General features: G+C 49.3%; 1 protein-coding gene across 1 annotated transcript in view; it reads right to left on the reverse strand.

Moving 5' to 3' along the window:
* Window positions 1-13,634, reverse strand: part of robo1 (roundabout, axon guidance receptor, homolog 1 (Drosophila)) — a 196,782-nt gene that overhangs the window by 38,070 nt on the left and 145,078 nt on the right. Inside the window, exons 7-14 of the mRNA XM_061216753.1 lie at window positions 11,975-11,983; window positions 9,324-9,448; window positions 8,321-8,492; window positions 5,752-5,957; window positions 2,729-2,810; window positions 2,201-2,369; window positions 1,719-1,885; window positions 1,468-1,589 (exon numbers count right to left, since the gene is read on the reverse strand). Of these exons, the coding sequence (XP_061072737.1) occupies window positions 1,468-1,589; window positions 1,719-1,885; window positions 2,201-2,369; window positions 2,729-2,810; window positions 5,752-5,957; window positions 8,321-8,492; window positions 9,324-9,448; window positions 11,975-11,983 (1,052 nt within the window). The remainder of the gene's footprint in view (window positions 1-1,467; window positions 1,590-1,718; window positions 1,886-2,200; window positions 2,370-2,728; window positions 2,811-5,751; window positions 5,958-8,320; window positions 8,493-9,323; window positions 9,449-11,974; window positions 11,984-13,634) is intronic.

Here is a 13,634-nt window from a genome sequence, read left to right on the forward strand (position 1 = left end):
GACACAGATGCTGCCCGCCGCCTGCACTGCATTGGGCCGAATAAATCATTTATACCGTCCGTCTTTCACCACCGTTTATGCACGCATTTCTGATAGCCCTTGGCTTGAGGCCCACAGAGGACCGAGAGCAGCAGTCTAAGGCTCACGACCTCCAGGGGAGAAAATAATAATATTATTTATTTCTCTGTTTTTTAATCCTCCTGGATAAAAACTGCCGGTAGTGCAGGTGGCTCTGATTAAGCTCGGTGGGGCTGGGCTTTGCTAGCGAAGTGTGACACGGCGAAACCAATGGTAGAATGAGAGATTCTGGCCTGAAGGCAGAACAAACCTTCACTTAATTATGTCTAATTTGGTTCAAATGAAGTTACCAAATACCAAACGATAAATTAAAATAAAAAAACTAAAACATTTTCAATGGCATTAGACTGTTCCTTTAACAAAGGGCTGTGGGCTACCTCTGCACATCACCGTGTCATTTTTGCGAATGCGGGAACACGGCGTAAATGCTCCTAAACACTTCCGTCTCATGCCCGCTGATCCCAGTTTTCCAGGAGAGGCTTATAGCTGATCCAGGAACAGCGCTGCCAACATTATGAACATGAAGCCCTGGCCCTCTCTCTCTCTCTCGGTCTCTCTTTCTCCTCACATCTGCGAGCTCTTTCTCCCAGAGTGCACTCTGTGGACACATCGCTGCTTTTCCCTGCCTCGTTATTTTTAACAGCGCTCGAGTGTTCTCAATATTGCCGGGTGCTCGGCCCGGTGCTTTCCGGAGCGGACAGACGCGGGTTCTGCTCGGAGTGGCCCGCTGTGGGTTCGGGGGGGAGGGGAGGGCGGGGCGCGCCGGGCCCCGCTCTGAACGACCCTCACAGCTCCAGCTCCCAGCACCAGATGGATGTTAAGCGCCGTTTGACAAGCTTCCAGACTGGTGGAGTCCAGGTCCCCTCTCCGTAGGCCGATTACTGGTTCCTGCAGTGCTGTTATTCCTGGAACGGGCCTCGATGCCAACGCCGTTCGTGCGGGTTCCAGCGCTGCTACGAGAGCGGCTACTGCCGCCAATATCGCTCTGAAGAATATCTCAGTGCAAATTTCACACAAACAATGTGCACCATGTGGACCGGATTGTCATAGGTCCAAATCTATTAGGCCACTGTAAAGTCAGCAGGACACAGCTATCAGAGCAGAGATGGTGTGTGTGTGTGTGTGTGTGTGTGTGCGTGTGTCCATATGAACATATGTGTGTGCTCCATATTCAGGGCAACCTATTGTGGCTCAGGTGCTGGACTGGGACCTGGAAAGTTGGTGGTTCAAGCCCCAGCGTAGCCACAACGAGATCAGTGCAGCTGTTGGGCTTTTGAGGCTCGAATCAACTGTAAGTTAATAACTAAGGTGATATGTGCGTGATTCAGATCAATGGTGTCATGTAACGTTAGCCTCAAGGCTAGCGGTGCGTTAGCGAGGCCTCCTCACCGTCCACTGCACCCTGACGGAGGAGGAGGACAGGATGGTGGGGTTGTGCAGGTGGATGACCACGTCTCCCAGCTCCCTCTGGATCTGCCGGTGGTCCACACCCTGGCTGGTGGGGGGGATATCTGCCCGAAAGCACACACAGGAGATCAGGGGGATGAGGGCGTGTGCCGGGGCCTGGCAGGAGGTGAGGCGGAGGCGTAGGCGGAGGGGGGGCGACGGTGCGACAGGGCCAGGGGGGGGGGGGGGGGTACCTTGCGTTTTGACGGCGTCGGTGATGGGGCTGGGGTCGCTCAGCCCGTAGGCGTTGGCCGCGCGCACCAGGAAGAGGTAGACCGCGCTGGGCTTCAGGCCTTTCAGGACGAAGGCCTCTGTCTTCACGTGCTCCGCCAGGGTCTGCCAGCTGCTGCCCGAGGCGTGGCTGGGGGGGGGGGCACAGGGGGAGGGGGGGGGCACTCAGCAAGAGCAGACAGGACAGAGACAGTCACAGCTACCTCCAACCAGAGGACGGTGTACCCATATCATATCTATGAGAACATAACAGGATACTGTGTTAGGCCAGTGTCTGAGAGAGGAGACGGTCATATTGATTGGGTGAAGGTTGCAAAAGCAAATAGAGGGTGTATCAGAATTCCAAGTAAACGCACGCGCACACGCACACACACACACACACACACACACACACACAAAAACAGAAACATAGACCACGGACAATGTTTCGCCCTCCTCTGCTGACCTGAAGGCCTCGATGACATAGGAAGTGGGCGTGGCCCCGGCGTTGAGGTTGGGCTTCCAGGACAGGGTGACGGAGGTGCGGGTGACGTCGGTCACCTCGGGCTTGGAGGGCGCGCTGGGGATCAGGTTGGGGTCCGTGGGCCGGGCGGGCTGCACCGGAACTCCGAATTCTGGGACAGGAAGTGGACACGGAGCCGGAGACAAGGAAAATGCGTCACGTGACCGGGGGAAGCAGAGAGGCGGAGGGCAGGGAAACAGACGCTTCTTCCAGCTCGGCGCAGAGCAGACACACAGCTTCGCGGTCGTGTAGCCGATTCACGGTGACGCGCTCATACCCTTACTGCAGTCAGATACCGGGCTTTGCAGAAGAGAAAGGCGCACACGCAGTCGCGCTTTCCCCTGAATGCGGCACGCTGGGCCGTTACTCCAATCAGACTCTGCATGCAGTGATGGCAGCGCAGCGAGGAGCAGCACACAATTACACACCGCGGAGCCTCCCCCTCCCCCACACAGCTGCCCTCGGCTTTACCTTGAACCTCCAGGTACGCCTTCCACGATGCCTCCCCGCTGGGGGTGGAGGCGATGCAGGTGTACACGCCCGTGTCTCCCAGCTGCGTGCGAGAGAGAGGGAGAGGGAGAGACAGAGAGAGAGAGAGATACAGAGAGAGAGGGAGAGGGAGAGGGAGAGGGAGAGAGAGAGAAAGAAAATTAGAGCAGAAGAAAGACAAAATGGCCAAGCTCGCTTACACCTTTGATAATGGCATGTACATGTATCAGCCAGAACCCTGACAGCCTCGGCCCCTCACCCCATTCTCTCCATCGCCCTCCCCCCCAACTCCTGATAATGCCATGCTATCAGTCTCCCAGAAACACCCAGGGTATGAGAAGAGAAAAGGGCAAACGGCAGGATTCTCCCAGTCAAACGGAAGGGAGGAGAACAGTAAGGAGATTAATTGGGGTCCTTCGCCTGTGATAACACCCCCCTGTCTAAACCGCTGGGGGAAGAGAGTCTTCCTCCGACACAGGCTGAGAACATGGTGATAAGCTCCGAAGGATGCATTCTGGGGTGTGTCATTGACGTGTGTGTGTGTACGTGCGTGTGTTTGTGTGTTTGTGTGTGTGTTTGTGTGTGCGTACATTAGGAAAAAGGAAGCTCCGATGGCCAACGCTGAATAGTAAAATACATGAGACTTCTGAGAACAAAAGAGTGAGGCTCACCAGCCATAAGGCTATGGGAAAATATGCGTAACCCATATAAAGTTGGACGGGTGGGGGAATTCAGAAGCAGAGCCTGCCTTTTGCGGTCGTACGACGGCTTCATTAATGCGAGGGCCAGAGGAGAAACGGCCTTGGCAGAGACGCATCCCGCGGTAGCCACTGCTTTCACCGAGCGACCTGTCAACACGCAACACGTCTGCGTTAATTAAAACACGGGACTGACGTGCCCTTTGACCTCTAACGGGGGGGGGGGTTCCCGCTCCCCCATCTGGAGAACGTGCTGCGCCCCCCACCCCACGGACGAGCGCGTTCGACTCGACGCGACACGCACCCGCCGTCAGCCCAGACGCGTGACTGACAGCTCCCTGAGACTGGGCCCTTCTGTGATCAGCTGAACGGGGTCGACCCCCTTGGCCTCGGCAGCCGGAGGAGAACCAATCGCGTTCAGTAGAGAACTGTGTCCTCTAACTAGGCCGCGGGTTATATTTTGGAGGGTTTTGTTTAAAATACTGCGGGCGGAAATTAAGGCAGTTTGTTTAAGAAAGCCGAGCAAAATGGCAGATGGAATTTCCATGGAAATCATATTCATATTAAAAACATGAAATGTTATTCATAAAACAGAGAGAGTTTTATATTTTCATCCTTCAGGATTTTAATTGCACTCTAACTTCTTGTTTTTGCGTGACAACGGAAAAATGGTCATAAGTGATTTTTCTCCATTGTGGCCCAAAGCAACATTTATAAATGGTAATAACCCTGACTGGGATGATAGATTTAATTTGATGAATCACATTCAATTTCTACAAATATTTACAATTTGTACGCTTGTGTGCTGGGAGGCAGCAGATTGCGATGTCAAGTAGCCTGAAGGGAACTGGAACAGAGAACACCTCCACAGACCGGGCCCACAACTTCATGCCTGATATTCTCCCATAATGTGAATGCCCATTTACATATTTATTTTTCTTCCAATTTTGACTGTGTTTGGGTGAATGGAAATTTTACAAAGAAGGACAAATCAACACAAAACACAAGTTTTGGACCAACCCTGTCATTTACCGTATACACCTTAGGGATTAAAACAGTTAAGTGCAATACAATTCTCTGGTACTCTATCCATGTCTAGTTTCTTTACCTCTTTTATAAATACCATACGACTAATCATCTGGAGAACCGTGCTTTTCAGGGATCTTATACTATGTTCAGAGCATTATTAATATTTAATACTCCTGGCATTTTTATGAATGGAACATCCTGTACGACGCTCATTCTCAGGGGAAATGAGGTTATCACTCAGCCACGGGAAATGGCACGTGGCTTTGGGCAGCCATTGCGGTGGGTTTCCGCAGATCCACAGAGAATCCCATATACATTATTCACATACAGATACGCACACTCTTCATACACTTATCCCCAAGAGGAGGGGGCTCCATCAACCGGCTCCACTTGAATAAATTGATTTCCACGCAGAGGCTGTTGGGGATTATTCCAACTAGCAAGCATTCACATACAAGCGGAACCTGACCGATTCTTATGTGGTATTCACCACGATGCGTCCAAACTGACATTGCTGAAGAACGTGCCGGACATGTGCCGTGATTGGATCTTCCTCCAGGAGTAACTGAAGCAGGGATTTGTTGCCCATGCATTTTGCACGTTAGCGGCAGATTTGCATGGCGTTGACTGAGGGTTGCTTTCCCACACTCTTAGCCTAGCATTACATTATTGGCATTTGGCAGACGCTCTTATCCAGAGCGACGTACAACAAAGTGCATACCCATAACCAGGGATAAGTGCGCTGAAAGACCCTAGAGGGTCTGCTACCTGTACAACAAAGATAAGGACCAGGGCCAATTATTATTATTCTTTTTTTTTTTTTTTTTGAACAAAGAAACAAACAGAGCAAAAGTGACCAAAGTTAACTATCCAAACACTGCTTACCTAGCCAACTAAAAATACCGATACACAAAGCAAGTCACAGAGACAACAATTAAGGTTCACAGGGAGGGATGGGGAGAGGTGCTGCTTGAAGAGGTGTGTCTTCAGCTTGCGCTTGAAGGTGGGGAGAGATTCTACAGTTCTGACCTCAACAGGGAGTTCGTTCCACCACCGTGGAGCCAGAACAGACAGTAGTCGTGAGCGTGAGGTGGAGGTTCGGAGAGGGGGAGGTGCCAAGCGGCCTGTGGAGGCTGAACGAAGAGGTCTGGCAGGGGTGTAGGGTCTGATGATTTTTTGTAGATAAGCTGGGGAAGACCCCTTAACTGCTTGGAAGGCTAGCACCAATGTTTTGAATTTGATGCGAATTTGATGCGAATTTTATAGCGTATACCTTACCTTAGCGTAGCGTATCTGCAGCCCGCCCGTGTCCAGCTGTTTGATTCGGGAGTCGTGAGTGGACACCAGCACCCCGTCTTTCCGCCACAGGATGGTGGGGGCGGGGTTCCCCGTTGCCAGGCAGCTCAGGACCACGGTGCCATCCACGGAGACGGTCTGGTTCGTCGGGCCCTGCCGGACCACTGGTGGCGGGCGGTCTGACACCACTGCGGAGAGAGGGATGGAGAAAACCAGAGGGAGGGAGAGAGAGGAGGACAGGTCATTATAAGGGGAAGAGAAGTGTGAACATGAACAGTGGGGGAGAGATTGAGATAGAAAAGAAATGGTGAAGGAAGGGTATGGTAAGGTAGCTCTGAAGGTAAACAACATCAGAGAATACAGAGAAAACTCAAGCCATGATCACTCAGTCAGTCAACATCACAGAACCGTCTTCACAGAGAGATAGAGAGAAAGAAAGTAAAAGAAATAGAGAGAGAAAAAGAGAGAGGGAATGCAATCAAATGTTCACAACTGGAAGCAATTTTCTAATCATTTAGCAGCAGGAGTTGACCTCAGCCAAACAGACGCAGGATAATTAAAAATGAAACACGGATCAAATACAAGTCTTCTTTTTCTCCTGCGCCACATTCCTGCCAAGCGCAGAAATGAGCTTTTCCAATCAAACCAAAAAACCAGGCACACACACACACACCGCTGGAAAGGACCGGAGGCAGAGAAGAGAGAAGTCCCTGTGTGATTAACACACCCCCGCCCCCCCCTCTCTCCCCGCTGGTTCAGGAGCTCTCGCCAGAGAGACCGGAGCAGCGTCGAGCGCCGCATAAATTAAATTAAACGCCCAACACGGCCATCTCGCTTCCATTAACAGAGGGGAGATCCTCAGCCACCGCGTCCCCGGCTCCCCCGCTCCCACAGACTACCGTCGCTATTGTGATAGCCGCTACCCTCCCTGACAACACAACCGCTATTGTGCTCCCTGTAAAAAGACGTGAATAAATAGAGTAGTAGGTACACATAGGTGAGTGTGTGAGTGTGTGCGTTCGTGCGCTATTAAGATGATAGATAAGAGAAAAGAGAAAACAGAAGCCAACGCGGTGTGAGCACCACGGTTCTCTTGTCTCCTCGGTGTTGGTGATGGCGTAATTACTTGTACATCACCGCTGTGACCTGCAATTAGCAGATCCGCCTGCGGAGAGGGGGCTGGCCCGCTTTAATAACTGTTATTATTTATCTGTCCCTTCCAGAACCTTCTGCTGAGGGAGACATCTGGTTCCCTCACTAACTAACCTGGGGAGGGGGGCTTTTCCACAAAATATTCTGTGTGTGTGTGTGTGTGTGTGTGTGTGTGTGTGTGTGTGTGTGTGCGTGTGTGAGAGGGGGGAAGGGGGGGGGGGGGGGTAATTGAGGGGCAAGTGGGGTATTGGAATTTGGAGAAAAGAAGATGGGGGAGAAGCAACCTTATGTTCAGTAACTATGGGAACGGATGGTGGGGGCAGGGCCTGGCTGCAACAGTTCGGCGTATTGATTCAAACAGCAATTAGCGGCTAAACCCAGGTCTCACCACGGACGCAGGCAGGGGGAACGGCCAGTACCAAAGGCAAATGGCCAGAGAGTCTTACGGGGGCACACCGGCCCTCTCCTCCCGTACAGGAAAGGATCAGCTCTAGTGCACGGTATTTAGCTAATGGAAAGCAGACCTGGCTCCACTGAACCGCTGCTGGAAGTCAGGCTCCGGTATCACCCCCGGAATCTGCGGGCTAATCCCCCGCACATGCTGGAAACCTTGGGCAGATGCAGGAGACAGCGCTGGCTATACCACAGGCAGGCCGATCCATCTTCTCTCTATTGATATTTGACATAATTCCTGCGAACTGAGATCGGTTTGTGGCTATAAAAGGAACGTGTATTCTGGGATCCCCACTGGATGTGCCCCCATATGTCTAGTGTGAAGGTTTCTCAGGGAGGGCGTAGATACTTCTATTCTGAAGGTCGAAATCTCTCATAGAGGACCTCATGTATGTACACTCACTGAGCACTTTATTAGGTAGACTTGTACACCAGGTTGTTAATGCAAATATTTAATCAGCCAATCGTGTGGCAGCAACCGAATGCATAAAAGCATGCAGACGTGGTCAAGAGGTTCATCTGTTTTTCAGACCAAATGTCAGAATGGGGGAAGAAATGTGATCTAAGTGACTTTGACCATGGAATAATTGTTGGTGCCAGAGAGGGTGGTTTGAATATCTCAGAAACTGCTTATCTCCTGGGATTTTCACACACAACAGTCTCTAGAGTTTGCAGAGAATGATGTGAAAGACAAAAGAAAATCCAGTGAGCAGCAGTTCTGCAGACAGAAACGCCTTGTTAAAGCTGACGGGAAGGTGACAGTATTAACCACACACTACATACCCACATAACAGCGGTATGCAGAAGAGCATCTCTAAACACACAACGTGTCAAACCTCTAAGTGGATAGGCTCCAGTAGCAGAATAAATACAGCTAATAAATACACAATAAAGTGCTCACTGAGTGTATGTATATGTAGTTTTTGCGGTGCTATCTCTCCCTCACCGTCGGTGACCTCCAGCAGAGCCTTGGTGATGACGCTGCCGGCGATGTTCAGGGCCTGGCAGCTGTAGTAGCCCACGTCCGAGTGCTCCACGTCGGTGATGGTCAGGTCGCCCGTCTGCGAGACGGAGAAGCGGCTGGAGGGCTGCGGGGGCTGGTTGGAGAACAGCAGGTTCTGCGGAACAACGAGGGTCGAGACACAGCTGTAATCTCACCGACCGACAGACGGACTGACTCACGGACAGGCCGGCCAGCTGGCTCCACGGCGATTGGCGGTTTGCTCATGCGTCACGCTCACTCTTGTTAACGTGCAGTAATAACAACAGGGGACAATCCGGAGGTTTCAGAGGTGGGACGGCGGTCTAATAATACCATCAACACCATGAGCTCGTAGGCAGGACATATGAAGGAGATCTGGCAGGAGCAGAGAGAGGCATCCCACAGGGATTATAAAAAACCCATCTGTCTTCAGTTCTTTTGTGAGAGACTTTAAAAGTATTTAAAAAGTCCCAGGACTATTTTGGCGATTTCCTTTTTTTTTTTCTTTTCATCTTGACATTTTCTCAATAACCATATTTCTCAATATCTTCCATGGTCAGTGTATTTAACCCTCTCTGGTGTAGGATCACACACATGTGATGAGACTGTTTTTCACTGAACGTTCACCTATCACTCCTGGTAACTGAAGGTAATGGGAGTTCTAGAACACTGACACTGAGAGAGAAAAGGAGCATGCCAAGGCGAACACTCTCAAACGCTCTTCTGTCCTGTCATTAACTCTCACACACGCTGTGTGAGGGGCTGTGACAGAGAGACACGAGGGAGCTGGGCCCTGGAGCCCCCCCCCCCCCCCTGCATCCCCTGCGTTTCTGTGTGATACGGAAGTGCTGATCACCTGCCATCAACAGGTTTGGAAGTACAGAAGCACAGCTACACGTGATCTATCACAGACAGAGAGACAGCTAGACAGACACAGACAGACACAGACACACACACACACACTCACCAGGCTGCCCTCTCTCTGCCAGAATATGGCAGGTTGGGGGTTTCCTGTCGCGCCACACTGGAAGGTGACAGTCCGGCCCACAGCCACCACCTGATTCCGGGGGCGCACCGCAAACGCAGGGGGCTCTGCCGGTTCCAGAGAGGGAGGGAGTCAGTGCGGTTACAGTGGAACACTGTCACAGCCAAATAAATATGACAATGACAATGATAACATCACCACTATTCAAGGCTCACTGACAACCAGGAATTACGCAATGAGAAGTAAAAAAAACTTTAACATATGGATTCTATATTTAAAACTTTTAAACAGGGGGGTTTACATTACATTTTTAAGTTTGCAAATGGGACTGTGGGTAAACACTGGTAAAATGAGTTTTAATGCAGCCCTTTAACATGGGTATATAAACACTGAAATAATACATTGAAAAACGTGTGACCCCTGCTTCCTCATTTGCATGGGCAAGGACACGGACCAATAACATTCACATGGAGATGCCTTTAAACATATCTGCAATATCTCCATTACTCAACCCAATGACATCTGAAATTAAACATAACTCATGAACACTGCTCTCCCCACAGTGCTACTAAAGACAAACAAAGATGATCCAACCTGATGCTCAAGCCAACAGCCCCTGTCTCTCATCAACACTGACCACAAAATGGCCAGAAATGCCTTGGCCACCTGAATCGAAAAAGTAACCCCACAACTTATCCACTGAGTTCGAACCGGGTTTATTAAAGGGAAACTGTCATCAAATAACTTGCACCATCTATTCAATTGAATACAATTTGAAGACAATACACACATCCATAGATGAAGAAAAAAACCTTTGGCAAAGTAAAATTGTAAATTATTCTTCTTATTATTTGCAACTTCATACATTGTACACTTGGTTTTGGAGAGTCATTAGGACACTACACACCTCACCTATGGCCACTGTCCCGACAAACAGAATAACATCACAGGATTTCACACTTCACAGGAACTGTGTCCACTCTCTCCACCATGTTCACTGAACCGCTTGCAGCAATAGGCAAACATGGTGACATCGCTTCTGACAATAATCACAAGATAAGCTCACGTAACAGCACACACACTGGTGACATGCTGTTATACTTACAAGATCCACTCCGCTCAACAAGAAACCATCAAACTCATAAAAACATTCTCCATTGTATCTGATTATCCCATTAGCTGGACCATATCGACAGTATTACTGCTAATTAAAGACAGCTGGAACACTATGATATCAAATACACCCTGTTCCTTCTCCAAAGATAATATAAAATACCTAGGGATCAATATTTCCACCAAAGTGTCAGAGCCATTCTAACTAAATATCACTACACTCACAAAAACAATACATTAATAGGAGTAATAGCAGGAATCAAAATGAAAACCCTTTTTACAATGATTCCATCTGAACCCAGCACCGCCTGGTTTTAATTATTAGACTCCAAAATCAACACATTTTACTGAAAAAATAATAAAGCTCCAGTATTTTTGAGCTAGCCAAGTACACAATTTAACGAACTGCATCTGTCTGAACAGAATAATTCATGGATAGAAACAGAAGACTGAATTGTCAGACATTGCTGACCTATCCTTTCTTAACAATCCCAATAAAAACAGTAACTGTTTGAACAACACTGACAGCTTGGTGGAGAAATAGACCCAACTCCATAAATAAATAAAAACTCGATCCAGACAAAATCCCTACCAACCAAAGAATGGCAGAATGGCCTATCAATCTCTCACAACATGGAGTTCTGGACAGGTTTGTATGTACACATCCTCAGTCCGAGTCTTAACTCAAAGGACGTATCTTCACATCGATGACATACCAATGGAAAGAACGACATCCTCTCTAAACAAAAATCAAATGTGTGACTTCAAAGATTCCTGGACCCCATTTATCAACTCGCTAAACAAAGCAACATTGGCCTGCTCGCTAACCCCAGGAAACGCCTTCCCTACACGCACACACGCTCAATACGCCCCCCAAAAAAAGGAGTAAAAGACGGAGGAAACGGGAGGGTAAATCTGAGCCATCTGCCCAGCCCGTTCAGGCACCGTAATGACAAACTCCAGCTCCGTGAGAGCGTGTCGTCAGAGCGCAATGTCGCCCACATGGCCGGCGGTGACAGTACGGCTCTCCGTTAATAAGAGGCCGAATCTTCTGAACCAGGAACAGGGCGCTCCCGCTTAAAATGTTCCGTGTCTGGGGGCCGGTGGGCGCGCACCAGCTTATTGCAACAAGCGATACATCTTGCTTTGCTTAGCACGAATTCAATGCATATGTAAAAGCAATCTTCACCGCGTCTGTTGAAATGTGCAGGCTATTTGTCCGGAGATAAAAACGTGAGCATTCTTTGTGACATATAAATCAACAACAAAAAAAAGGGGGGGAGGGGGAAAGGAGGGGGAAAAAAATCTAATTAAATGATTGAGCTTTACCTTGGAGGCCCAGAACGAGCCTTTTTTTTTTTTTTACCCATTAAATTCCTTTTGTCGCCGTTGCCCTTGACAACTGAAACGAATGTTGATTGGTGGGTGAAGAGAGGTGATGGAAGGAGGATGAGGGGATTCTGACAACTTCCTGTCCCTGTCAGTGCGGTGAATAGGTGACGAATGACATTTCAACTTACCAGACACGACTAAAAGAAAAGCACAAACACAAAAGCAACAAATGAATAAACGATAAATACCATGGTGCAAAAAACACAGACAAGAACACAAACGGGAGGGGCAGCACAGTGATGTACATGGGAAAATAATGTCAGGCTTTGTCAGTGGATGAATGTGGCATACAGGCAAGGTGCTTTATCCAAAAAAAACACAGCAGGCAAACCCTTGTGCACTGTTACATTGTGTAGGAAACAAGACACGCCAGGGGGTATACACAATTGGGCGGTTATTGTGGGCTTCTGAACAAAGAAGCTACCTCATGTATGAAATCCCGCTATCGGTATACTCCCTAATCTACCTTCCTGACCATTTTTCCTAAAATGGAGACTCGCTCTTCCATTCAAATCCCTTTCCCAGGCACTCTTGAGCAGAGCACACAAGGACTCGAGCAACACTGGGGTTAATTGCCATGTCCACACACACGAGCGAGAAAACGTAAGCATTTACCAACAACGCGGCGGTGAAAACATGACCCCCCCAGCCTCGACAGCGATCAAACCGTTCGCAAACAAAATCCAATTTCTATGACTGAAAGGGGGAGGGTGGAGGTGATGAATTGACAAACCGGTAAGGTTTATAGTTACTGCAACTACAACCAAGCCATTGAATCTTTTAAGGGAGCGTAGCACGCATCAGCCAGGCCATAAAAACACAAGGTGAATGTTAAGTGTCAGTTTTGGCCCATAAATCGCTCTCTTTATCTAATCTGTCTGCTTCAACGGCCTGCGTGGAAACATAAACGCCGTCAGTCAGCATAATGACTCCCACCCCCCCCCCCCCCCCCCCAATCCGCCCCATCCCCCCCCCCTCGACCGACACCTCAAACGCAACACCGCTGTGTCTCGGAAAATAAAAGTCTGCAATATATTTAACGAAACACACACACGCACACCCACATCCACATATACACACACATAAACACCGCCATCCACATACACACACACATCCACCAACCTACACACCCATACAAACACGCACACATACACACACCCATATGCACACACACACACCCACCAATACACACACGCACACGCACGCACACACACACACTCTACCTAGCTCCACACAGCGTTTTCATTGTACCTGCAAAAAAAAAAAAAAAAACTCTCACCCATTAAAATCCCCCAAGCGCATTTTCCCAAGCCTCTAATTATGTAACTGTATCTTGCGAATGTGGGCCGGATTACAGCAGTAAACCTGACAGAAAAAGTTAACCTTCACCCCGGCTGCAGCTTTCTTAAACCCCCTCAAATCTCACGGGGGTACACAGAGTCCACCGAGGCACAGCATTGGGGATTGTTCCGTTCTGAAGGGCTGGGAGGGGGACTGCAGGATAATTAACAGGGATGTGAGTGAAGGCGCTTGTTTGTGGAGGGTTCTGAAGGGCTGGGAGGGGGACTGCAGGATAATTAACAGGGATGTGAGTGAAGGCGCTTGTTTGTGGAGGCTGATATCATGCTCTCTGCCAGTCCTCCCGGGCTGATATAAGCAGGGTAGTACAATGCCCGCCCTAGCTTTTTCTTTGAATAATAATAATGGGGGCTGTAGGCGAGAGTGCCTCTCGCTGTAAATACTCCTCCCGGCTAATTCGACCCTGTCTGCCTCAACACCAGGCCAACA

This window comes from Conger conger, chromosome 13 (genome assembly GCF_963514075.1).
Source record: "Conger conger chromosome 13, fConCon1.1, whole genome shotgun sequence".
In the NCBI taxonomy this organism is placed as follows: Eukaryota; Metazoa; Chordata; class Actinopteri; order Anguilliformes; family Congridae; genus Conger; species Conger conger.